Source organism: Fundulus heteroclitus, chromosome 23 (assembly GCF_011125445.2).
Source record: "Fundulus heteroclitus isolate FHET01 chromosome 23, MU-UCD_Fhet_4.1, whole genome shotgun sequence".
Lineage (NCBI taxonomy): Eukaryota > Metazoa > Chordata > Actinopteri > Cyprinodontiformes > Fundulidae > Fundulus > Fundulus heteroclitus.
The window spans coordinates 1,164,413-1,191,476 of record NC_046383.1 but is presented as its reverse complement, the minus strand read 5'-3'; the positions used below and the strand labels follow the sequence as shown (position 1 = coordinate 1,191,476).

Genomic DNA, 27,064 nt, shown 5'->3' with positions numbered 1-27,064 from the left:
TTCTTTCTCTTGCTATTTTATTTATTCACAAACCAAAGCACAAAAATAATTTTTGATGCAAATCCCAATGATTTCAAAGTTTCTTTCACTGAGCAACAAAGCTGATGCCCTTATCTTAACTTGAAGAAAACTATAGCCTGGATGTTTAATGTGAAACAAAACAGCAGTGACTTAAGTATTTAAATAGGATTGTTAAAGGTTTGCAAATAGTTTTGCATCACAGTAAGTTTTAAAGATTCATTCAGCACAACATTTGAAACATTCAGCATATTTTATTTACCATGAGTGCGGAACAAATAAAGTGGCACTAACAACAAAAGTATACTCAGAAACTGAATCAAACTGGAAATAATTATTTGAGGCAAATTTCAGTGATTTCAACGTTTCTTTCACTGAGAAACAAAAATTATGTCCCTAACTTGAAGAAAACTATAGCATGGATGTTTAATGTAAAAAGAAAACAGCAGTGACTCAGTTACAGTATTTCAATTATGATTGTTAAAGGTTTGCAAACCATTTTGCATTACCAGTCAAGATCACAGTAAGTTTTAACATACATTCAGCACAACTTTGAAACATTCTGCATATTTTATTTACCATAAGTGCTGAACAAAAAAAATGCAATTCAGAAACTGAGTCAAACTGTGGAAAGCTTATAGCTCAAACTCATCAAAATGTAGTCGAGGACGTTTGCCACATTTTTAAAACAATACAATAATCAAAGTGAAAAACTTCAACGGATAACGTGCAAATTTAGAACAAAATCCAGTTTTAACATCCGTGTACGGAGAAACGATTGCTGCAAACTGAAAGAACAGAAACGCTGAGATGATCTCAGTCAAAGAGCTCGTCGAGGATGCTGGCTGAGGTGTGACGCGTTGACGGCTGTAGGGGGAAAAAATGTAAAGAGATCAGTAATTTCCAAGCAAACAATTCTCCACACACTGTTTTGCACACAGGAGACACACAGAACCCAAACCCATAGCTGCATGTGTGTTTGTGGCAGAACAGGGTTCTGGTCTTGTAATAATCTTAGTCTTTGTGCAGCACTCTGAAGCAATAGCTCTGCAGATCCAGGAAAGCATAAACAAAACAAATCCAGGTCTGTGTGTTTGTGCACTGATCACTGCTAGCTGAGGTATTTTTTTTTTAAATTAATCTGCTTTTGAGAGCAGAACCACAGGCTGCTCTTCGTTCGTTTAAGCCCAAGAGCTGAAAAGCGCCTAAACTCTTGTTCATTTACTGCAATATTTATTGATGGCTCCTTCCACTCCTCCTCGCCAATCAGTTAATAAAGGTGCCAGGGCTTTTCTTTGGCGGAAAGCTTTCCTCTGCGTTAAGACTGCAGCTTGAAAAGAAGAAGCTACTCTTCTTTTTTCCGTCTCCAAGCAACCGGCACCGCCAAGCCTGGGTGAAAAACAGCAGCAAATGAAAGTCGCCTTGTTTTTCTGCAAGGAGAAGAGTTCAAACTGCATGGCAATATTCAATATCCTGATTTCCAGCATTAGAAAGAAATACAAACCCTTCATATGTAGTAACAGGTCTGAAGGCATCGCCATAAAAAAATGTATAATGTACCTTTTGTGAATTTTAGCTAAGGCTGGGCGATAAATCGATTTAATCGATTTATTCAAATTTACAATTCTTTAAGATTTTATTTTTGGAAAATCTGGATTTTATTTTGCCAATACACTCATTGGGTTTCCATGAAGAGAATAGCATGTGATGCTGAATATATGTTTAAGCAAATATATTGTCAAAATATTGTTAAGTAGAAACTTTGTTTTACCATAATACGAGGTATTTCATTTACTTATTTACTTTTTTTTTTAACTTAGTTTGAAGTTCACAAGTGCAGTGAAGCCTGTTCTTAGCTCAATGTGTAAAACCACTAGCAACAAATGTTTTGTTATATTTTCATTGTTTATAATGGCACGGCTACCATCTTGTTTTACAAGCCTGTTTCACAGCTTGTTTTTAGTTGCACTTTGAATTCAGGTCAACTCCCTGACAAAATGCTTGACATAAAAAGCAAGGTTTTAAAATAATTTCTTTAATTTCTTTTTATGAAACAAAAAGTAGGAAAAAAATCGATTAATCGGATTTGGTATGATAAAATCAATTATTTTTTAATCCATATCGCCCAGCCCTACTTTTAGCTCAAGCACATATTTGCATACATGGTGTACAGCAGGGGTTCCCAAACTTATCACTCTGTGACCCCCAAAATAATAGTTATGCGTTAAGTCACAAATTTGTGAAAATATAGTAATAACTTTATGAGAACTCTTACAAAAAACTGCAGTCTTCCTCCCTGAGTTTATTCTTGGAATCTTCTTTATTCTTGTACAGCTAATATTATGATTTTGTTCTTATAAACCCCCCCCCAAAAAAAATTTGTATTATAGCCATTGTTGATTAAAGAAAATAAATAACTGGCCACAGAGGAGTACATTTCCACAACAAAAAAAAGAAGATTAATTTCACATATTTGCGAGAAAAACACGGGTGTTTCTCCTGACAATGAGTAGTCACTGATTTCGAGAAAAAGATCCTTGTCCACTATTAAAGACACACATTTTCTATACTAAAGTATAGTCTATCACTGACAATGTAAAGTCAGAATATGGATCATCATTTAGATTATACCCCAAACCCCCACTTTGGGAGCCCCTGGTGTACAGGATGCCAGTCAGTAGCCCTGGCCTCACACCGACTACGGTGCAGGAGTACGGTCATGATCCAGCTCTGGTTTTTCTGCCAACTCGACTCACATTGCTCCCAGGGAAACAGCTGCAGGTGCGGAAATGAGGAGAACAGAAGTTCATGTGGTCCTTTCTGATGCTATCCCTCACAAATGATTAAAAAAAACAGCATCGTCTTCATTTGTTTAGGGCACAGGTGTCAAAGTCCAGTCCTAAAGGGCCAGTGTCCTGCAACTTTTAAATGTGTCCCTGGTCCGACACGCCTGAGTCAAATAATCAGGTAATTAGCAGGACTCTGAAGAACCTGACTGCATACTGAGGAGTTAATTGTGCTATTTGATTCAGCTGTGTGGGACCAGGGAAACCTCTAAAAGTTTCAGGACACCGGCCCTCGAGGACCGGAGCTTGACACCCCTGGTTTATGGCAAAACTTGTTATCCGTGCGCTTAACTATCCTATTTCATCCTCCACTAGCCCCTCTGTCTCCTCATGTTTCTGTTTTGTTTACACTAGTCAAGTCTAAGTCTGTACGGTGATTTTACTCTTGAACTTTTTCCCATCTAGCGCGAGACGTTTCCTGTTTGGCTCGTGAAATTCGGGAGCTTGATCTGGGGACCGCTGGGGCGTGCGGTCAAACTTCCTTCTTGCAGAATTTTTTGCAGCGCCGCACCGCCTCGGTAACCGGACCCGCAACTAATGTGAGTGGAAGCATTGATTTTTAATTATCTGGGGTTCCTTGCGGCGCCGCAAACCGGATCTGCGTCGTACTGAACGTGAGACCGGCTCTTACTAATTCAAAGCAACATCGGGGGAACACTTCTTGTTTTTACCAGTGTGTACTGAGATTCTTTGTCACTTTCGTAGTCTTCGATCTCCGGCTCCTCTCTTCCCGAGCTGTCGCCTTCGGCTTTTTCTGAAAGGTCATCCTCGATCAGCGAGAGCCTAGGCATTAATAACAGAATCACCGTTTTTCCCCCACGCTCCTGTCTTAAAGGGAAATTTCACTGAAACATCAAAGATCGGCCTTACAAAGTGAGGTGAGAGTGCAGCTCCTCTTGCGGCGTGGCAGCCTGCATGGATGAAGCTGTTCCACGTTTGGTCGGCTTCACCTTCCGCATTTGTGGTCTGCAAAAACAAAAAAAAAAAAAAACGGCACAAAGGATTAGTAATTTACAATTGCTGTGTTCCTTGGAGGCTGGTTCGTTTCAGTGCCGTGTCTCGTTTTGCCTGGTGACATTCTTATTAAATTAGAAGGGAAGGCAGACCGGCTGGCAGAGAAAAAGCCTGGAAGCGGTTTGGTAAAAAGCAAATTGCAGCGTTTGGCCGACGTCCAGCGGTCCAGCAGAGACGTCGGCGGTAAAATCCAGCTCACCCGGAGAACTCATCCTCTGACTCCAGCTCGGCCAGGTCACTCCCGCTGTCCGACGGCGCGGCTGCGGGCCTCTTGGCGGCCGGCTCTTGGGCCGTCTGCCTCAGGACGGTGGAGGTGAGGACCGGAGTGTGAAGGTGGCTCTGGACACTGCTGCTCTCCAGCAACAAACCCGTGGCGCTGCTGGACACTGAACCTGGACAAGACAGGCGTCACAACTTGTTAAAGGTGTTTCCAACAATCATTTATGTTCTTTCTGACTAAAAGAAAGAAAAAAAAAAGAGAAATAAAAATCAGTGTCACCCTGAGCACTGGTCCTCATGCGTTTGGCTACAGGGGTGCCCAGGGAGGAGTCGGCTCCTCCTCCTTCCCCGGGCCCTTTTTTGGACTTGGAGGAGCGAGCGGCCAGAGAGCGGAGGTACAGTCTGACCGCTGGCCAGCAGAGGGCAGCACTGGGACACTCGGCTTCCACAAAGTTGGCGCTGGAAGGGAATGAAGAGAGTGACAGGATTTCAGGACAAAGACCTGCAGGATCCTTTGTTTGCTTGCTAAGCTGTTTTTTTTTATCAAACTCCAAAGGTTTCTGAAATATATTATTTGATAAAACTGCCATATTTTACAGGCAAGCTCCTTTTTGAAAGCTGAAAGTGATAGATTGAGAGAGAAACGAGGAGCAGCCGAAGACAAAGGGTTTGTATTTTGTCAGGGTTGCAGCATTTTTTGGATATCTAAAAGCCTAACTTAAAAAAATAAAGAGCTATAAAGTCAGCGACGTTTATCAGTGGGGTATTTAGAAATGTGGGGGGAGAACGTCTAAGAAGTCATTTAAGCATTTCTTTCAGCCATTTGTTCAAGCAGAGCTCCGTTTTAACCTCTGGCAGCTCTGGTGGTTTAGGAGCAGATTTTTCTCAGCATTCTGTCAATTAGTTCCAAAATTTGGGATGTTTCTGCAAATTGGTGACAGGGGGGAAATTACCCACAGGGTTTTTTTTAAGCATACTGCAGAAAAGCTCAATGTATTGCAGCAAAGTTGCTCTTTTTTATGAACATTTTGTTTTCCTTTTGAATTAGGAAACCCACAGCTTATGTTCTCACACCCACCCTGTATGAATGTGCCTCTAGTTGCTCCTAATATAAAGAACAACTGCTTCCAGCTGGAAGGCGTGATTCCAATCAGACGCCAGGTCAAAGCTTTACGAGAATCAATCATCAGAAACTGGCTACAAAATTTCTGATTAGTGCAACTCCAACTAACAGCAACGACAAGCTTTTTTTTTTTTTTTTTTTAGCTGTCGGACGGATCGTGTTTGAATATATATATGGATGAGTTGTTCTTGATGCTTCTCACAGTTGGGCGCGGTCCTGCGGGAGCAACTTGAAGCTGAACTCGCTGAGGATCTCTAGGAAGGCCACGTTTGGATGCTCCTCCTCTCCGTCCGGCGCCACGCGAAACGCGAAACGGATCCCGTCCCTGACAGCAAATGCAATGCAAGCGAGAACACATTAAAGATTAGCAGAACATTGTAGTAAAAAGCTAGGAGGAAGTGTTCAGTAAATCAGGAGCGTGTTACTTACAGATGAACGGCCACCAGTTGTTTGCGGGCGCGTTGGAGATTGACGTCAAAGGTCATGGCGAGCCTTCTGGCCAGCTCTCTGATCTCGGTGAAATCCGGCCGTTCGTGGCCCTCCGTAAGCATCTCGGCGAACAGCTAAAGCACACAGAGGCAGGAGTTCACATGAACGCGTGTGGCGTGCATTGCCTTGTGAAACCTTTAGTGCTTCTGCTGAGACAGACACACATCTTCAGGTTGGGGCGAATACCAACAGTCTTCTGCGTGGTTTAAAAAAATGGCTTTAATGCCACTAAACAAGAGCGGTGAATTGGGAGGGATAGGGGAGTTTATGGGTTATAACTTTATGTTCTCCTTCTATAGATGATGCCGTGGCCATGTCATCCGCCATCACCCTTTTATTTAATAGAAAATATTCCTGAATTAGTGCTTTTTGTGTCTCTCCTCTGTCTTCTCTAACCTCCAGTCCGTCGAAGCAGATGGCCGTTTACACTGAGCCTGGTTCTGGTGGAGGTTTTCCTCCCTGTTAAAGGGGAGTTTTCCTCTCCACTGTCGCTTCATGCATGCTCAATATGAGGGATTGCTGCAAAGACATTAATGCAGACGACTCTCCCTGTAGCTCTACGTTCTTTCATGTGGAGTAAACGCTGCTTGTCAAGACTTGATGCAACCTGCTGGGTTTCCTTAAATATTAAACTTTTTGACCAATTTGTCTGGAGGTTTTGTGAGCAAAAAATAGCGAGTAAGAATGTACCCGTAGAAACATTTTTACTGTAGATTTTCAGGGCTGCAGAGAGATAAAGCTGTGCAACATTTGTCTGTTTTGGTGAAAATCATAATCTTATTTAGCAACAAATCAATTTAAGTTCATCCAGAAAGAACAAAAGGAATTATTTTTATTTATTTTTTTAAGATGAATCAAAATCGTCCATAAGTCGGCATTGGCAGGTCAGCTTTAACAGAATTTGTGACTGGAGATCAGCCAGAAAAGCTGATTAGTGCATCCCAACTTGCACATTTACATTCATTAAGGTATAGATTGAGTATTTAGTACCGAGTAGACATCTTTCCTCACACACAAGCTTTGTTTGCCCCCCCCCCCCCTTCTTTACCATACAGGTGATTTTAATTGCATGAATCCCTCTGCAGTTATCAATGTAAAATATCAGGAATGGATTAAGACAGTGAAATGAAGAGCACACCTGCTGCAGGCTCAGGCAGACAACCTTGGCGCTCTGTATGGGGTTGATGAGCTTGCTCTTGCTCATTGTCTCCTTTATGATGTCGCCAAAGTCTTTAAAGTACTGGAACAAAACCACACAGGAGAAAAATGTTAAATCTCTGTAACTGTAAAAGCGTCTGAGGCCGTAAGATGATCCGCTCTCTTCACGTCATGTGGGCTCGTTTTAGCCACTGCTCTCCGTGACTCATCTTCCGCACCTCGCCAAAACAAATTTTATCACCGTCCTCCGCTTTCCACACATCCTCTCCAGTATTAGGAATTTTAAATAGCCTTTTTCCCCGACGTAGCTAACTTGTCCAAGAATGATTCAGCATTACAAAAGGTAACACGTTCAGTCTAGCTGGACACACATACTGAAGCTGAGCATCACGCCACCTTGCTATAGTGCTTGAAGACGTTAGTGGCAGCACTGAGGTCCAGGACGCCGTAGACGACCAGCTTACAGTAGCCCGCCAGCTGGTTGCGTTTCTTTTGAAGAAGAGCCACCTTCTTCTCCAGACCTTCATCTAAAAATAAGAGAGCTAAGGTTAGATAAAATCAGAAAGAGCTATAAAATAGTGTCCTATAGTCGCGTTTCAATCAACGTTTTTTTACGCACATTTTGAAAGTATCGCATTAAAACACTGCAAGAAGGGAACTGAAAGTAAGTAAGTCAAATTTTCTTAAAATTATGTATTTTTCCTTGATTTATATATATATATATATATATATATATATATATATATATGTAAGATTTCTGCGCTTAAAATAGGATAATCTCATCTCTATCGTTTTATTTCAAGTGCAGGATATCTAATTGTCTTATTTTAGGGGTAAAAATACTCATTCCTTTGGCAATAGTCTTATTGACCTGCTTAAATGAATGAAAAATACATTAATATTAAGAAAATATGACTTATTTTTAGTTCCCTTTTTGCAGTGAAAAGGTTAAAAAATTCCAATCGGCTCACTAAATTTCCCAAAAAAAAAAAAGCTTTTACGCTCGCTTGAGACAGTTTTTGATTTTTTCGAAAAAGAGGAAATGCGCTAAAGAGGAGATGGAAACACATTTGTCGATTAAGTTGTGACGTAGCGAACATTTACCTCACATGACTGATCAGCTGTTTCTGCTGCGCGCGTCTTCCTGAATGCTCCCATAAGGCTAGAAAACTTGCTTAGTCTCATCCAGGAAAAAAATAAACGAAAGCTAAACAATCATTAAAACCTCGCTCCATTGCCAGTTAGCAACCTGTACTTCCTGTTTATTACAGCTAACGGCAACGTCTGACATTACGCTTTGCGTCGCCTGGTTAATTCGATACAAACCAGGAGATGGAAGCACATCTGATTTGCGTTTTCCTTTTTTGCAAGTTTAAAAGTTCACATTGGAATCGGATGGACGGCTTATGATTAGAGATGTGGCGGCAGAGACAGAGGATCAGATGTTTATAAGGCAAAAACATTCAACACCTGAGTCTGCTGGAAGAATGTGGATAGGACGGTCTTCTGAGGGATTTAATTTCTAAACAAGCAGGATCAAAAAGACGTAACCCATGCAGCCACTTAAACTGTACAGGTCATTTAATGATTTAAAGTCCGAGTTGGCAGTGTAATACGAGTTCACGTAAAAAATACCATCAAGTTCGATGCTCTCGGTGTCGGTGAAGATGTAGTCCAGGAGAAAAGATGCCAACTCGGCACGCAGGGAGTCGGACGGCAGGTGGACCAGCGTCTGGAGGGCAGGCTCGCTGCGGACAGAGACCTCGCTGTACAGCAGCAGAAGGTCACAGAGCAGCTCAAACGCCTGTTAATGGACAGAGAAACAGAAAACAGATTCTCGTTTTCACATCCTGTTTTCACCGGACGGGTCGGTAAAACACGGGGGGTCGTGGCCGAGTGGTAAGGGAGATGGGTTAAAAGCAGAGAACAAATTTTGTTGTAGTGTATGTTTCAATGACAATAAAGATGATATTACTATTACTATTGTTGAGTGAAATGGAGTTCCCCACAAACACTCTAATATCAGCAGATCTGGTTTAGGTTTGCTTGGATCAAAAGTATAATTTGGCATCAATTCAGATCCTGGGTTTTAATGTAAAAAGCCAGTTTTCCAGTTTTAGAACATCTCAAAAACATCCCCAAAACATAATTTTAATACTTTAAAGCCTAACTTAACTTTAGCCTGGTTGTAAAGGTCGTAAGTATAAAACAAGGTAGGCAATGATAAGCTTTGCTTCAGCCTATTCCTTTTTTTTTGGTAAATTGTGGGTTTGTTTGTTTATCGTTGTTTTTTTGCTGTTTCCTGTGTTTAATGTTGGATAATTTACTAAAAATAAAGTGAAAGAAAAACCTGAGTGTGTGAAACCTAAATCTAATTCCTCATTTATCTACACAACCATCCCCTGCGATAGACTGGCAACCTGTCCAGGGTGAACCCGCCTCTCACCCACTGACAGCTGCAGATAGGCACCAGCACCCCTCACAACCCCAACAGGGCTAGACTGTTAGAAAATTGATGGATTTACACAATCTTGGCCAATAGAGCTGGTTGTGATTGTTGTACCTGGTCTCGGATCTCGGTCTGGTCCAGAGACAGACAAGTCTGACAGATTCTGCAGAACACGCGGACCTGCTTCCTCAGACACTTTAATTCAGCCTGGAAGAGAAGTTCAGCGATTAAGATGTAAAAACGGAGAGAAAGACTGAAATTAAAACCAAAGTGAAAACGCCATTAGCCGCCTGTAGAGGAACAGACACCATGAACCATGAACTGGCTGTGGCACCACTGGCATTCTGCTAATCACCTGAAACCTGAACCCAGGGATGTGTGTGAAAGGAAACAGGCTACACTTTAGTCAAGAGTTCGATTCATGATTTTAAAAATAGAAACAAGCACCTCGGCTGGCTTGAGGTTGACCGCCTTCAATTTTGCCCACATAAGGTGAAAAGCTGCACACTTCAGAGCCGCCGCCATGAGCTGAAATTACACAGAGACAAGTTAAAATGTCCAGATTTGTGCTTTTTCATGTAGACCTAACCTTCCCAGTGTGTTCAGTTGGTTGTAATTTATTCAACTTGGTATATTCTTGTAAAAAAAATAAATAAAAAAAAAATAAAAAAAATTGTGAGTGCCAGTAGTAATATTGTACATCCCATCAAAGAATCTACCCTGTATTGAAATGCTCACTTAATAAAAATAAAAAATGTAAAAAAAAAAAAAAGTCCAGATTTGAGTAAAAAAATGACGTCCTACAGACACAAAAGCTAAAGCTTTTCCTGAAAGTGGTCTTGAATGGAGCACAAAGGCAAAAACCCTTAGAATCAACTATTTCTGGCCAAAGTATTAGATTTAAGGGAACTATAACTATGAAATATATAAGTATATAAACTGTCATTTCCATCAGATGAAATCCTAATCGAGCTAAATCTACAACCTTGCACCGTCACATAAAACGTAGCCATTAACCTCTGTGTCCAAATTCACGGATTCTATCCTGTTTTTCAGCAACTCCAGACAAGAGTCAAGCAGCTCCCATCCAGTCGGGTCCATGGCGCTGAAAATGAAAAAAAAAAAAAAAACACACAAAGACTAGAGCTTCTCTGCAATGAAAGGCAGCGAGAACAAAGCCCCTCTCTCATGTGAACTCACCTGCTCAAGGCAGCAATCCGTTTCAAGGCTGTAGCTGCATTGTACACTCCATCCTCATCTGCTGTATCCTAAGTGATAAAACACACCGACTGAAACACCGAAAGAGGAAAAAGAGCCAGCGTGCTCGACTAAATGCTGCCCTTCTTATGGTTTTCATGTTTCAAAAAAGTGATTATGGGGTCCTCGTGTTAAGGCATTTTAGGGAAACCCGTAACTCCGGGTTTGCGGGCGTGACTGAGAGACTTTCCAACCTGCAGCAGGTCACTCAGGTAGGCGCTGAAGCGGTCGGTCAGGGCGTCCAACAGCTGACTGAACGCCAGGTGTGCGCGGGAGGAGAAGGTGTGGCGCTCCGAGCAGAGGGTGCTGACCAGCTGGGCGCAGGCCTGCAGCACGCCGCCGTCCGTGTGCTTTTTGACGATGTCACAGATCTGGGACAGCAGCAGGTCCAAATGCTGGGAGAAGCATGAGAGACGAAGGGGATGGACGAAGAAAATGATGAGTGCTAAATAAAAAATAAAAAAAAACCTGTGCTGTGCATTTGCATAGAGCCCTCTCTAACGTAATACCACTGAGCTATATAATACACTGGAGTGCTAATCACCGTCTGTTTGAACGAGTCGCTTTGAAGCCACCAGCCGCCATATTGGTACTCCCTATTTCCCTCCAGTAACTAGGGAATATGTGCGCTACAGCATCGAATAACGAGGATTTTTTCATGTTCAGGGGGGGCTTAAAACTTTTAAAATGTCTAATGCCATATACCTTATGTTATGTTCTAAAAATATCAAGTACTGAGAAAGTCATGTGCTGAAATATTTAGCATTTTATTCATTTAAATATATATGTTTAACATTTATAAATATATAAATAACAATATACAAAAACATATTTACATATGTGTATACATATATATACATATATACATACACACATACTTATATATATATATACATACATACATACATATATATACATATATATATATATATATATATATATATATATATACATATATATATATATATATATATATATATATATATATTTAATATGAATAACATGTAAAATATTTCAGCACCTAATTTCCTAGTAGTTGATAGTGTTATTACATCCACTGACTGTAGAATTACCTGTGAAACGTTTTCACTGAGCCAAAAAACTGCTTGTTGTTGCAACCAAATCCTGTGGGATTCTGAGAGAGTAGGGAGTAGCAAGATGGCGGCCAGTGACTTCAGTTTTTCGGAAAAATCAGCAATCCAGTGTATTATATAGCTCAGTGCGTAATACCTCTAAATAAAAATAAATGGTGCCAGGAACTACATTCTGTGAGGGCTTCAAATGTTTTATTTAGGGGTTGAAGCATCTTTAAGGCCAAAGAAACCCCCACAGGAAGGTTAGGGATAAAGTTAAAGCAGGGGAAGATTTTAAAACAATTAGTATGGCACAGCTGCAGACGAACTAAGACCATCAACCTAAACTGAACACAGCAAAAACAGATCTAAAAATAAGTAAAATGTTCTTAAAGTTAGTATATTTGACTAGTATATTTGAGTATTTTTGACTCCTAAAATAAGACAATTAGACATCCTGCACTTGAAATAAGATGATGGAGATGAGTTGTTTCCATTTTAAGTGCAAAAATCTCATTCCATTGGCAAATCATCTTATTTACCTGCTCAAATAAAGGACAAATACACTAATTTTAAGAACATTTGACTTATTTTAAGTTCCGTTTTTTGCAGTGAAGGAAAGGCCCAGAGCCAAGAGGCCCATGATAACTCTAGAGGAGCTGGAGAGAATGACAACTCAGGTGGAGGAATCTGCTGCCAAGACAATTATTAGTCTTTTAACTCCACAAATCTGCCGTTTGTGGAAGACTATAAACAAGAAAGGCACAGGTTGGAAGCCATAAGAAGCTCCATTTGCTAGCAGACGTGTGAAGGAAGGGGCTCAGGGCTCGGTTTGGAATACATGGGAAATGTGTTGAAGAAAACCAACACACCCTGGACAAACATGGTAGTGGCAGCATGTTGCTGGTCACATCTGATGATAAAATGGATGGAGCTAATTACAAGGAAATCCACATATAAACCCTGTTTGAGGCTGGAAAAGATTTAAGACTGGAGCTGAGATACAACAGCTATAAACATCCAGCCACAGGCACCATGGAAGGGTTTAAATCAGAGCGTATTCATGTGTTAGAATGGTCTAGTCAAAGCCCAGACCTCGATCAGACAGATAATCTGTAGAAAGATTATTAAACTGATCCCCACAGATGTCCTTCATCCATCTTTTTCCTCCCCTTGTCATGTCAGGCTTCAAGATGAGCAGAACGGTGATCTGGCTGCACTGCAAAAAGGAACTAAAAGTAAGTAGAATTTTCTTAAAATTAGTGTATTTTTCTTTTATTTAAGCAGCTAAATAAGACTATTCGCCAATGGGATGAGTATTTTTACCCCTAAAATAAGATAATTAGACATCCTGCACTTGAAATAAGACAGTGGAGATGAATTGTTCTTATTTTAAGTGCAAAAATCTTATTCCATTGGCAAATAGTCTTATAAACTGCTCAAATCAAGGACAAATACACATATTTCAAGAAAATTTTATTTACTTTGAGTGCCCTTTTTGCAGTGTGCCGTAGTTATGCCAAAGATGCTTTACCGGGGGATGCCTTTATACTTAAGCCCAACCCTTGATGATTTATTTTAATGCTGTTAAGGTATTAAGTACAGACTGATGCCAAACATCAGCGAGTTAATAACGCAGAACGTCTGAAATGAAGGAAATTAAACATTATGTCTGAACAGAAACTGCTGGGATCTCCATGAACTCTGACCTTTTCAAGCCACTGGGTGCTGCTGTACATGTCCAGGTCAAAGTACAGAGGAGCTGTGAGGAGAAGGCTCACCTTCTCTGCATCGGCCGAGTACTGGAGGTGGACATGAGCACAGGTTTCACATTAGAAAGCTGTTCTAAGGCGGCCACAACAAACACGGTAAGTTAGCCGAGCTTTGTACCTTGGAAAGCAGCTGTGGCAGCACGGGGATGAAATGCGTGGTGATCCGAGTCCTGTCTTGCTCCTGAATCTTCTTTTGCTTCATGCTCAGGTTCTAGTCCGTGTCACAGCCGTTCAGAGGAGAACATTTAACCCACAATGCTTGTTTCCGCTCTGAAGGAATGAGCAACTAAATCCAGAAAGCACTTTGCTTCAAAACTTTTAACATAAAACTATTTCCTCCCTCTTTAAAACCTCCACTGTCCAATAACCGGTTATGGCCGAGCGTATAATCTGCACCTTTTTGCCCTCGCTCCTCCCGACCGGTGGAGTCGCCTCTGCTGCTTGTCTGATGGCACACATCATAATCTCCAGGAGCGCCCCCTCCTCCTCATACACGAGACCTGGCAACGCAAAGGCAGCAGGACTGAGCAGACGGGACAGAACAGAGAAGGATTTCAGAATCATCTTTATGTGTTGTTTTTTAAATGCAAAGAAAAAAAAATGGAGATTAAAACAGTGCAAATATGCTTCTTTTCTTTAACAGCGGTGTAACCGACTAATCAGGGTGTGAGATGTTCATTGTGTTCATCAGATTCACAGCCTGGGGGATAAAACTGTCTCTGTGGCGGCTGGTTTTCGTACACAGTAGCGCCGAGCAGAAGGGAAAAAAAATAGTTTGTGCGCAGGATCTATGGGGTCTGCAGAGATGTTAGCTGCCCTTTTCCTGATTCTAGAACAGTACAAGTCCTGGATGGAGGGAAGCTCAGCCTCGATGATCTCCTCTGCAGACCTGAACTTTCGTTCATGCTTGGACCTGTTCGGTTTTGTGGAGGAGCGTTACGTCTTCTTTAACGCTCCGTTTAAAAAGGATGCAAATGAAAGTGGCAGCGATGTCAGTGGCTCAGTGTTGCTAGCATTTTCATCTCGCTCCTCACCATAATCCTGCAGCAGCAAAGCCGTCATCGTGGCCCAGTCTCTCAGCTCAGAGCCGGCCACGGTCCACAGACTGTCCACCAGGTATGTACCGTGCTCATGAAACTGTTGCATTAAAAAAAAAAAAACACACTTCTGATTCAATAAAGAAATGCAGCATTAATGTTTTGAACTGCAGCGATTTTACTCTACTTTAAAAACAACACAAGGTCTGAGTTAGTGAACAAGTTTGATGCTGGTCCAGCTGCTGAAGTTTGCTTTGATGAGCAAAGATTTGCACAGGAACACCGCAAGAAAAGAACTAAAAAGAAGTATGATTTTTCTCAAAATCAGTGTATTTGTCCTAGATTTGAACAGGTAAATAAGATTAGCTGCCATTGGAATTAGTATTTTGACTCCTAAAACAAGATAATTAGATGTACTGCATCTGAAATAAGATGATGGAGATGAGTTGTTCCTATTTTAAGTGCAAAAATCTTATTCCACTGGCAGATAATCTTATTTACCTGCTCAAATGAAGGAAAATACACTAATTTCAAAAACATTTTACTTGCATTTTGTTCCATTTTTGCAGTGAAACTCAATTTAATTTATATTCTTACTTTAAGGACAACAGCAAATAAGAAAATATGAGAATCTCCGAGGGAGAAAAGAAACAGAGAAATTAAGCAGCTCAGAGGAAGCAAGACGGACACGGAGAGAAAATGACTACCTCGGTCTGGATGTAGAAAGATATGAGTATTTGAAAAAAGGAGGCAATGCTGTTGCCGTTCTCATCCTCCTGGCTGTCGGCGGTGAGCACATTTCTAAGCCTGATGCACATAAATACACAAATGTCACATATTCTGACATTATTCATGTAAGGAGAAAACAATGAACACTTTCAAAAAGGTGATAAAGAATGATGCTAATACTGAGGACGTAACAGTCCTGATGCTCTTTAAAAAAACAAATCCTCCTCAGGAATCAGCGCTCCTTGCAACGTGAAACGTACTTGTTGCAGAGGAAGGCGCCGGCAGCAGACGCCAGGCCTCGGTGTGACGCGTAAACCAGCGGATAGATGTGGCCGCACTCCTCTTCTTTCAAGCCTTCCTCTGTGCTCCTGCAAGTGTTGAACGCAGATCAGCAGAGTCTAATCGTTCAATTAACCCGGGAAAAACAAATTATAACATAGATTTTTAAACTTCTCTCCCTCGCAAAAGTGTTTCTATGTTAGATAAAAGCCAGATCCACAGCTACGGTAGGAGAGTCCATCAACCACGCACGCTGGAAACATTGGAAGTAAAAGCGGATTGTTGGACGGCAACGAAGCAACGAAGGCGACACAGTGAACATGTGTCAGAATCCTCTCTGGTTAGGAAAGAAAACTAACGTTACCCTGAACGCATCTCCCCCAACATGAGGGTGGAGGGGTTCTCACTGCGAGGATAAGTTTCTTCAGCAGGGACAGGTTTTAATTTAGAGAGAAAACCTGCGAGCGGCAGACATGAGAATGGCTCACCAGGAGGACCCTAAACACATCAATACAGCGTCCTGAGACGGTTCAGATTAGACCAAACTGTTAGAACCACAGGTCCAAATCACCCAGATCAACCCTCAAGTTAAAATTATTACTAAATAAAGTTATTTTACTGTAATTTTTCTTTTTTTCCGCTCTGCAATAAATTAAACATGCAATATTTTAGTGAAACAAAGAAGGAACACATTATTGTCGGGCTGAGAAAGGATTTCCTAGGATTTTGGGTCGGATGTTTTCTAACTCCAGAGCGGGGGTCTGCAACCAGCAGCTGCGGAGCCACAAGTGTCTCTCTGGACTTCCATATGGCTCCTAACAACTTTAGCTAAAACCGATATAAAACCCAGTTCCTAATTATAGAAATAACAACTGCTGATTCTAGTAGTTTTTTTAATTGATTGAACCTCCACAGCAGAATGAGCCTAAAAGTATCGGTATTATTTTTTTTCCAGATCTACTTTTCTTGTCTTTAGGTTGGAAACTATGTGCTTTAAAAAAAAAAAAAATTCCACAAATATTAAACAACCCATAGAAGAAAATGTTTCCCCCTCATTTTTGTTTTTATTTGAGGAACCCAAAAGTAAAAAAGCAGCTCTTTAACAACATGTTTCCTACTGTAGATATTTATCAAAAATTAGAAGTCCTTTTCCAAAGGCTCATGTAACATTAGCGACTCTAGGCGGGATTTATTTAGCTGGACTGAGGGCAAAGATGGCGCTCTGGATTATAAAGGTTGCAGCCCCTTGGTCTAGAAATGTTTTTAGTCTATTTTCAGTAACAAATTAGAAGTTTCTGTATTTAGTAAAGTTTAATGATCCAGGGTGTCCAAGTCTGTTTTTGAGTAAAAATTCAAGTGAAAAGACTCAGAATGACACTAAAATTGAAGCAAAATAACATGGCTAATAGGACTAGGTGATAAATCAGTTTAGTTCACTAATTTGAACATACAATTTTTTAAGATTTAATTTTGGGAAAATATGGATTTTATTTTGCCAATGGACTCAATTGGATTACACTGTCCTGTTTCTAACATAAAGCCAAAATAAACGTAACTTTTATATCTAATTAACTTACTTGGTTAATTGTTGCTTGCGCATACTCCGGGTGCAGGCTGCCTTACATGAATGCACTTCCATGTTCAACATTACATTCAGGCAAGTCTTGTAGACAGCTTAGGTGTCCGAACAGGTAGTGACACAGTGTACCGTAACGCTTCAAATATCCATTAAGTGCTTAACAAAGTCATATTACACGTTTTAACAGATTTTTGAGCGCATTGTACCACATAAAATCGGTCAGTAAGCACAACGGGAATCATATATAAGGAGTACCATCAATTTGAGAAAATATAAGGATTTTAAGTGTGCCTTATAATCTGAAAATTACGGTAATAGAAAAATACTGTGTTTAGCCTCACATTTTGTATTAAAGATGAAAATTTGTTACTGAAAATCTCATAAAAAATAAATAATACAAAACGTTTCCACCTGTATCAGCTCTATTTCCTGGGGCCTTCTTGAACTGCGGTCCGAGGGCCACGTAAATTATGCCAAGGGTCGCAATTGTACTTTTAAACACTCCTGGTTTAGATTATTCATGTGTTTTAAAGAATCTGTTACAGGCAGATCAGGTTCTGATTTGATCATTTAAGTCCTTTTACATTTATAAGTAGATGAAATTAAATGAAGTCAAGAGTCCTTAAACACAAGAAAAATAACCCATTAGATGAGATCAGTAAAGGAAGCCGGGAATCAGACGCCAACCGTAACATCATTTACCAGCTGGGAGGCTTGGGGGAGGAATTTCAGAAGGAAAAAAGTTAAAACCAAGCATAGTTTTTCCTTCAAAATCCCCCATTACACATTGGTTTTCGCTCACATATCACACTAAAAGACCAGTTATTAAAGCTGTGGTTACAACATGACAAAGTCTGACAATGTTTAGGGTGGATGAAAACTTTTGCTAGGCACCGTATAAAAAAATAAACTAGACTGCTAACGGGCTTATCTTTCTCATCACCCACCACTGATTTTCACAAATCATCAGAAATCCTGCTGTGAAAGCAAAGAGAGAAACCCTTTTTGTTTTGTTTTTTTTGAGGACACCATATATTCATCACCCTTAAAAAAAAAAAAACGCGTCTGAAACCAAAGCGAGTTCCTGGTTTGCAGCTACAGCAGCTCTGACTGTGCCGCCCCCGGACAAAGACGTCAGATTCTGACAACAGATCCTTCAGTTGTTGTGGGAGATGGGGCGGGGTCCCTGATGGGGTCCCTGATGGGGTCCCTGGGGCTTTGGCTTGCACCAACAGACATCATCAGATTCAAAACCAATTACAGGCAGCAGATGTGAAATTATCATCAATATTTAAAGCAAAACATTCCTCTGTAGTTAATTTATTCGTGTCAATGTTACGGCTAATCTTCGAAAATCAGAACTAAAGCTCCAAGCACTGTAAATATAGAAACATTATATGTTCTGCGTCTCTTTTTTTTTTTAACCGAATAAAACATATTCTTGCACTGCATCAACAAAGAAACCATCAGAGACAGAGAAAAGCCCTCACTGTTGGATCATCAGCAACAGATTGACCGCTTCCACGGCCACGTCTGGGTCTTTGTCCAGCACCATGCTGAGAATCCGCTCCTAAACACACACAGAAAATCAGCTATGCGCTGCTATACACACACACACACACACAGACACATGTACAATCGCGCCAGCAGCCAAACAAACTGATAAATAATATGCACCTCCCTCACACACACACGCGCGCGCTCTTACTCTCTGATTAGGATGTAAGCCATGGCACACAAAAAAAAAAAAAGGACCATTTATCTGCAGCAGCACATGTGGCTTAAGAGGCCTTTCATGTGTTTGGGAAGGGCTTATTATCTATCAGTAATTGGCGGCAATTAACACAACCAGGCACAGGCCCCAGACAAAGGATGGGACCATACCAACAAACAGAAGTGGTGCAAAGACAAAAAAAAAAAAAAAAAAAAAAAAACGAATAGGCATTAAAATACATGGAGGAGCCACACAAAAAAAATGGGTGGAGAAACACAATCAGGCAACAAAGTAGAAAGAAAACAAAAAAGCGCAAACAATAGATGGGAGACAGATGTTGAGGAAAGAAGCCAGACTGAAAAAAAAAAAAAAAATACACAGAGGGGGAAACATAAGAGGGAAGAAAACAGGCGATAAATGAGGCGTGAATCCAATCCGGAGGGATGCCTCACTTTAAATCTGCTGGTGAAAAGCTCCAGGCGGCCAATGAACTCCTTCTGCTGGTACAGACCCTGCAGGGCGCGCACACACCGCAGACGCACTGGACTTTGCTGCAGCGGGTAAACAGAAAACAAAAGTACAGTAACACACACACACACACACCTGTTCTGGTGAATGTTTCTCTTTGTGTACACGGTTCATATAAAATGAAAAAAAAAAAAGAAAGAAAACTTGATAACTAGGCGAAACGCTGCCAAAGAAAGCTCCGGGGAGATTTCACCGTGGACGGGGAATACTGGCTTTAGATCAGCTAGAAACTGCAAACAAAGCTCTGGCCTTGTGGGTTTCTGCAGATATTCTGCTGCAGCGCTCCATCTGAGACGCAGCGAAAAGCTTCTGGAGCAAAGAGCAAAGAGAGAACCCGTGTTCCAGGAAAGAGAAACAACAAACACCTTGTCGTGCAGCGTCCATCCCAAGTATTTCAAGCATCCGTCGTTGAGGAAGTTTTCCGGGTCCGTCGTCAGCCAGACGCCCAGCTCCTCCATGCAGGTCGCGCGGATGTCCGGCAGTCGGTCGCGGTAGCGGTGCACGAAGACGCCTCGGAAGGTGGTGTTCATCATGAAGGACAGCTCCTCTCTGTTCTCCTGCAGCTGCATCAAACACATAAAACGCCATTAATTAAAAAACGCACATAAAGACCTCGGCTATGGAGTAACGCCGGACTCCCAGGTGTGGCCGTCTGCTCCATCTCTGCTGCTTTTAGAAAGCGCTCATGGTACTTTTAGCTGTAAAAAGCCTATTTAGGTCTCAAATAACAGCAAAATACACAATAGCAGCAATACAAGTAAGATTTGGCCCGCAAGCACATGTGTTTGATGCAGTTGGAGACGTTTTTTTTTTTTATTTAATTAGGGCAACGTTATTACAGATAAGTTAAAATCTTCTTACAATATTAAATATTTATCTTTCGATAACCGTAACAACCCTTTAAATTCTTTTTGATGTCATAGTAAATAGGACCACATCTACCCACAAACCTCTAAGGCTGATTTTTTGCATACAAATCTGCATTTAAATAACAATAAATCCACCCAAAAACTGTTCTTATTGCTGAGAATAAACTACATTTTTCCCCCCAATCAAACCCAAACAAATTTACAAACTGGAAGACAACTTTTTTAATAGCGGTAAATGTGCAAAACCCTTTCTAAGTTTTGGATCTACGGTGATTTGCACGTCCCTTTCCTAGCCCTCTAATTTTAGCTTCTTAAAAATGAGACTGGAGAACTTTTGACTTGACAGTTTTGGACGCTGTTGCTTTAAGAGCCGTCTTTCAAAGCCAGAGACCTTCGTAGATGTAGGAATCGACACCTTTTACGGTAAGGTTAGAGTCACTATTTTATCACATTTTCAGAGGCGGCTCTCCAAATCTGATGTTTAAAAAAAAAAACGACCAGGGCACATTTCTAACGAGTTCTTTTAATGTGGGCATAATCTGTGCTTTTACCTCTGATTTTCACATTTAATAAAACACCGCTCTGTGAAAATTTCCCCAAAGGTTCTTTGCTTTTTCTCCTAGGTGACGCGTCACCGTGATGAAAAAAAAAAAAAAAATCGATCAGCTGACCCATTTTTAACACACATTAACATTCATGAGGTGCTTTTCTGGTTGAATCTGGATGTGCAGAAGCCAGAATATGAGGCGGAAGCAGCTCCACTAACGTTCAGGTACAGCTGTGGTCCATAAAAGGGAAATTGCGTGCTGGTGTGCATGGCTTTATAAATCTGATTTATTGTGGTGTACGTCATTTTGTTTTTTGGTTGTACGTACACCTTTAGTATGGATTCTACGCAGCGTTTTATAAATGAGACCCCTATTCTTTATTTAATAGTCACAAATCGTCTAGTTCTATCTTTTATTCATCACTGTAACAAAATGTTTCCTCCCTGCAGAGCTCCCATCACACTGATTGTACCTTGCTGCAGATCCTGTGAGGCTCTTAGGAGACTTCTTTTAGCATCTTGCGACCTGCTCACAGGGTAAACAAGCTCCGGACGGTAACACCCGGGCACGTTGGGAGTTGTTTTGAATATCGTTCACTTATAGACTATTTTCCAGACGGTGGTGTGGCGGGTTTTAAATTGCAGACCTGACGCTGCCTTCACCTGAGGGCATTTTTAGAGACAGCTTCTTTTATTTGTTTTTACCACAGTGTTCACTCCCTCATTTTTTTTTTTTTAAGTGAATTTGTTTATTTACATTTTTGCAACTTACATAGACATATACATACAAGCCCACATTTAGTCTGCTGCTCTTCACCTACGATATAAGCAACTTTAAAAGTATATGCATCAGGTTAAACTTACAAGTAGGTGAAGTGATTAAACAGGAGTAACATACAAACATAGCTATAGGTGGTAAATTAATAAGCAACGCAAATGAAGATAAATTAGTTAAAATAATAATAATAATAAAAAAGAGAATTTTATTGCATTAGTATGGGGTCATGGCCGTTTTCCATCTGTTAACAAATATGTCTTTTTGAAGCCTCAGTCAATAAGTTATTTGCTCCATATGACAGATTTCCCAGACCTTTTCAGTCCACATATTGTGCGTTGGTGCGTTAGTGACTTGATGCGCTTCTGTACACGTTTCCTCCCACCTGTCCTTCTGTACGTCTATGTTCATTTCGCTTTCCCACTTTTCTTTCTCTGAAAAGTTTCGTTGGGATTCATATCTATAAGTAGCTTGTAAAAATGGCCGATAATTTTCACATTCCCAATCTCTCGTTTTGAGATGGAACAAATTTTGTGGTGCCTTGATAATTAATGTTTACCAGAGTCTGCATTTTGATCACACATTACAGAAAACTATAGAAGATCTGTTCTTCAGTTTCTCATGTTTACTTCTATTACTTGAGCTCCTGATGTTTAAAATCTTTTAGAAAAACAAATGGCCTGGGCTCTGATTTGACTGTAGCAAAAAAAAAACTATCTAAACTGATGTTAAACCACTAGCTTGTGTAGCTTTTCAAGCTTCTGTGAAGCACAAGAAACATCCCTCAGGTTAATCCTGCAATATAAAAGCTGGGTTTCTAAAGCTTAGGGAAAAGGCGGGATAGAAACTGAGAGGGAGAAAGTTAGACCTACAACGACGTCGTAACCTCTCTGCTTTGGCAGACCTTCATTCAGCTGAAATCCTTAACAACCCAACATCGCCCCTAATCTGCCACTTGGGTCGGTGTCTGTGTGCCGCCGTGGTTCACCTCTCTGATGGAGGCGCTCAGCTCCTCCAGCCTGTCGGAGGCTCGCTCATGCGGCTTCTTGCCGTTCTCTACGTCGAACTGCCGCTGGGTGGTCTGCAGCTGGACCGACACGGCCACAGCGATGTCCACCAGCTCTGTCATCAGCTTCATGGCTGAAACAGAGCAGAGACAAAAGTCAAAGCCTGGCAGCCGCAGAGCCCTGCAACAGTATTCATGCGTAGACCATTTCAGTTTTTTTTTTGTGAAGAGTTTCATTTTTTGAAACTAGAATCTGAGCGGTGTGCTGTGACCCCTGACTAAAAGCTTTTAAGACCAACTTCCACTGCAGCTGAACTTTGTTCATCTGGAAGCTTTTGCTTGATCTTTGTTACAAAACGGCTCAAATCAGTCAGCTGGAAGGAGAATGGCTGCTCCAGGCTAGTCTTTCACAGCTTTTGCCCCGAGTTTTAGCTCCATCCGTTCTTCCATCAGATCTGATCCGTTACTCCTGATCCGCTCAAGCAGACGCACCGTTATGCTGCCGCACGCCGCGCTCCATGATGTGTTAAAGGTGAGATGCAGAGTTGGTTTCGCTTTTCTGGGGTTTTGTACATGAACAAAAATGGTTTTATTTTAGCTGACCTGGCCAGAGCTTATGCCCCTTTGCTCAGCCTGTAAGTTTAGATGGCCGGCCACGTCTTTGCAGTTGTGCCATATTCATTCCACTTTAGACAAGCGAGCTGTTCAAAGCTAGGAATGATGCTTTATAAATAAATACACTTGTTCTGATGTATTCCACTTTCTATTCAACTCTATCCCTGATCTCTCTGTCGCGTCACTTTGGTCTTTACGATGCTGTCTGGTCACTAATTTCCTGAGTTTAATAAGGGACATCAAATTAAAAGGGACTGTATACATATAGAGCATATCAAGTACGACTTTCCTTATACTTTATATCAGGGGTGTCCAACTAATTTCTATATGGGGCCATTTTGGAATCATGAGGCCTTTAAAAGGGCCACTTGCATGTGTAGAGGCAATACTTTTCATTTCATAATTTCATTCCAGTTTACACAGTAGTATAAAAAATGCACAGTAACATAAAAGTAGCACCCTTAGGCCCAGTTTATACAGTTTATCTGCAAAAAAAGTTGATATTGGGGTGAGTTACACTTACAGGAGGCACAGTTTTAGCCACTTTATACACTTTAAAAGGATATACGACTTTTTTTTTTACTCTCGAGGGCCGGATAATTTACCTTGACGGGCCGGATTTGGCCCGCGGGCCTTGAGTTTGACACCTGTGCTTTATACAATATGTTATTGTGTTTTTTAACCTATTGCATTCAACCTTGGGGTTGCAACATGACATATTGTGAAAACCTTTAATGACATGAATACTTTTTGGATTCAGAGTACGGATTCAGTCTGTGACAATCAGGAGATGCGCCACTTTCCGCGGCGCCTATGATGTCCTGCCGTGCTTACCCATTAAGGTACTGGTGTGTCTGAAGGCTCTGACCTGGGAGTCAGAGAGCCCGGTGAGTAGAGCCAGCAGGGAGGGGAAGAGAAATTCGTCGTAGACGTAACTATTGCGACACGAGCGCACCAGGACCCGCAGAAACTCACACAGGCCGGCTTTGAAACGCTTCAGCTGAGGACCAGGGGTGCTCAGAGGGTAGTTCACAGAATCCTGACCAAAGATGAGAGCAGCAAATAAAAAGAAGAAAATACAGTCAATATTCTGCTGCCTGCTTTGTATCATAATATGGAGCCTGTGGTTTATTCTGCTAATGACAAAGACAGTGCTGATGAACTAATTAAAGTGTTCATTTATCACCATTAGATTGTAATTAGCCTTTTTAATCAGGCTGTGCGCCATATTTCAGATCACGATCTCATGGGACACAGAGATTATGAGACTTTTGAAACTAATTCCTGGGTTAATCAAACTGGGAAAGCAGAAAAAGAGATGAAAAAAAAAAAAAATAGAACGTTTAATGTTAAGATTGCCCCAACACTAAATTATAAGTACGGTAACAATTTGTTTTCCGTCTTACCTCATTGAACTCCTTTGTTAGTGCGCCGATTATTTCAGCATTCTCCATGCTTTCCAGCATGTCTCTGTTCACCACACCTGAGCAAAAAAAATCACAATTAAAACCTAAATAAAACGCACAAAAAAAAAAAAAAAATATCTTGGAACATCTGGTATCGTCTAATTTAAATTTTTCCTTTGCTTTAATCCAAAGCCGTCAACAGCACAGAGATCAATACCACACATGACATCCTGAGCTGCAGATGGAAAGAAAATCTCCTCAGCTATGACCCCCCCCCCACCTCACTACAAACAAGCCTCCCGTTTAACCTCTGACCTTTGCATCCGCAGGACTGAACAATAAAGTTGATGAGCACCAGCAGGCCTGCCTCTTTGCTCCGTTTGTAGCAGCACAGCCACTCCTCCACCACCGTCTTAAGATCGACAGGGAGACACCAGTCAATGAGGAAGGCACACATAGATCAAGGATCAAATGGAGTTAAAATGCAGTAACAGTATGGATTTCAGATCCACTCGACCATTTAACCCAGTTCGATGCTAATTTTGGTCCTTTCCTTTTGTTATATAATTATTCCTCCAAATCTTTACCCAAATCAGATTACCAATAGCACAACAATGCCTGGAATGGACAGTGTTGCCCATCGCTGACCCTTCCTCCTCTTTGCTTATCAAAGGCAATCATTTAAGGCTGCATCAAACGCTGATAGCACGTAATCGCCCTTCTTTTTGTCAGCTTGTTTCACTTTCCATTGACCATCTCCTTCAACACCTCCCTCCCTTCATGGTGTCTTGCATATCATTTAGCCATACATAAAAAATGTCCTGTTACTGACAAATTTCCGTTTCTTTTACATATGTATTATTTTTTTTACATTGCATATACTTTTTACTGCTTTTCATTTCATTTACTTCTCTTGTTTTTATTCAGAGCCTTGCAACAAACTCTCATTCAAATGCACATTGTGAATATGCAGTTGAATGACCATAAAGTCTACGTCTAGACAGTCTTCTGTGTATTGTTACGTCCCACCTCCTCCGCGTGCTTTTCGCTTGCTCCTAACGTTGCGCTTACCACCATGGCAGTCTTTCCAGAAAACACAGCATCATAGATATCCTTCGCACTGATCCCCTGGCTTTCCTCGCTCACGCTCGTCACACGGCGAGAGGAGGGCTTTCTGGAAGTCCCCTGGGAGGGCGATTGCCTCTGCTGGGAGGAGTCAGGAGGGGTTGTGAAGGGGCTGCTGGGGCTGGATGTCACCCTTACAGCATTACGCCTGGGTCTCTTCGGTGGCTTTACATGAAAGAGAATTATTTAACATGTTGTGGACTGCTAGTCACTGTGAATGAACATGATGTCCTATTCTAGGGGTCTTTTAAAGCAAGATCCCATAGTTTTACCTTTTATAACAACTGAAAGTGATACTGATATTGGGTAGTTTCAAAATATCTAAACTGAAACACAAACCAAACACAAATAAAATTCCATAATTCTCTGCATTTAAATTTTTTACGCCCTCATTTTAGGCATTTTTTTAAAGGGTGAATACAAAATTGCACTGATTTTAAAGAAGATATATTTTCAGTAGTCAGGGCTTGAGTATAGAATCTGCAAAAAACCCAGACTGTAAGAAAGTGTAGAGTTGGGTGGATGGAAAGACAAGTAAATGGATAGATGGAAGGACAGACAAAGGGAAAGACAAACATTCTTCCATTCTCTTACTTTTCAAACGTATCTGAAATGTTAAAACCAATCACATTAAAAGGAAATAATATTTACCTGGGACCCAGCCACTGCTTGTTTACGTCGCTTCTGAGGAACGAAGATGCTACCAGAATCTGAGGAACAATCCAAGTCCTCAGGACTAAGAACAAAAAAGACTAAATTAAGACAGATCTCGAGAAGAATAAAATTTAACTACTCATTATGAGTAAAATAAGCTGTAAGCATAAAAAAAATAAGTCACTTTATGATGATGTTGATTTAAAGTTAACCAGTTAATCCCACATTAGAGACACGGGCCTGGGTGACTTTACCTGTCCAGAACTGAGCTTCCATTTTCCATAGTAGCTGAAACAGAACACCGTGGATTATGGATCGTGTTACCATGATGGATGTCTGGTTAGCTTATTTAATTCATCATTACTAAAATTAAAACCGGTAAGTAGACAAAAATGAAATTAAGTTTATCTTCTGAATTCAAAAGTGGACGATTTCTCTGAACTGTATACGCTTTAGAAAGTTTTTTTTTTTTTTTTTACCGCTTACGTCTTTGAACATGCAGAAATAATACCTAGCGTAGAAAAAGCTAAGTATCGCTAGCTGACAGGCGTAGCTACAGGAAAGTGACACTTTGAAAACAAAATAAATATGTGTAAGACAAACTACAACTACTAAACTCCCACAAGTACACACGACGAAAATTATTTTTTGCCGTGTGAAAAAAAAAAACTTAGTTAAGCAGTACCTTACGTCTTGGCGAACTATTTTTCTTTTACCTACATTAGCAGTGAACTACAAGCCGCGAACAAATCCTCGCAGCGGATTGGTCAGCATTGTCTCGCG

General features: G+C 40.9%; 1 protein-coding gene across 2 annotated transcripts; it reads right to left on the bottom strand.

Moving 5' to 3' along the window:
* Positions 1 to 254: 254 nt before the first annotated feature.
* On the bottom strand, positions 255 to 27,064 carry LOC105921701 (cohesin subunit SA-1). 2 transcript variants are annotated; one of them, XM_012857554.3, is made up of 32 exons: positions 26,967 to 27,064; positions 26,536 to 26,569; positions 26,279 to 26,363; positions 25,574 to 25,792; positions 24,818 to 24,914; positions 24,503 to 24,579; positions 23,931 to 24,135; positions 22,464 to 22,615; positions 19,650 to 19,847; positions 19,209 to 19,307; positions 18,533 to 18,612; positions 15,445 to 15,552; positions 15,163 to 15,262; positions 14,453 to 14,555; positions 13,815 to 13,918; positions 13,537 to 13,629; positions 13,356 to 13,448; positions 10,768 to 10,968; positions 10,517 to 10,584; positions 10,334 to 10,421; positions 9,764 to 9,844; positions 9,431 to 9,523; positions 8,503 to 8,671; positions 7,264 to 7,394; positions 6,848 to 6,949; positions 5,650 to 5,783; positions 5,423 to 5,545; positions 4,378 to 4,556; positions 4,078 to 4,270; positions 3,735 to 3,830; positions 3,536 to 3,647; positions 255 to 885 (listed from the first exon to the last, which is right to left on the bottom strand). In XM_012857554.3, the coding sequence occupies exons 2-32, from the start codon at positions 26,562 to 26,564 to the stop codon at positions 835 to 837; spliced, it is 3,663 nt and encodes a 1,220-aa protein (XP_012713008.2). In that variant the 5' UTR covers positions 26,565 to 26,569; positions 26,967 to 27,064; the 3' UTR covers positions 255 to 834. The 2 variants fall into 2 exon arrangements, with proteins under 2 accessions (XP_012713008.2, XP_021169208.2); XM_021313533.2 differs by having other exon boundaries at positions 19,650 to 19,841.

Bases quoted from the DNA above. Each gene is read 5' to 3' on its own strand.
- LOC105921701 (XM_012857554.3), bottom strand. From the start codon at position 26,564: ATGGAAAATGGAAGCTCAGTTCTGGACAG. The intron at 19,308-19,649 runs GTGTTTGTTGTT...TACCCGCTGCAG, and splicing joins GATGGACGCTGCACGACAAG to CAAAGTCCAGTGCGTCTGCG. The intron at 9,845-10,333 runs GTTAATGGCTAC...GTGTAATTTCAG, and splicing joins CCGTGAATTTGGACACAGAG to CTCATGGCGGCGGCTCTGAA.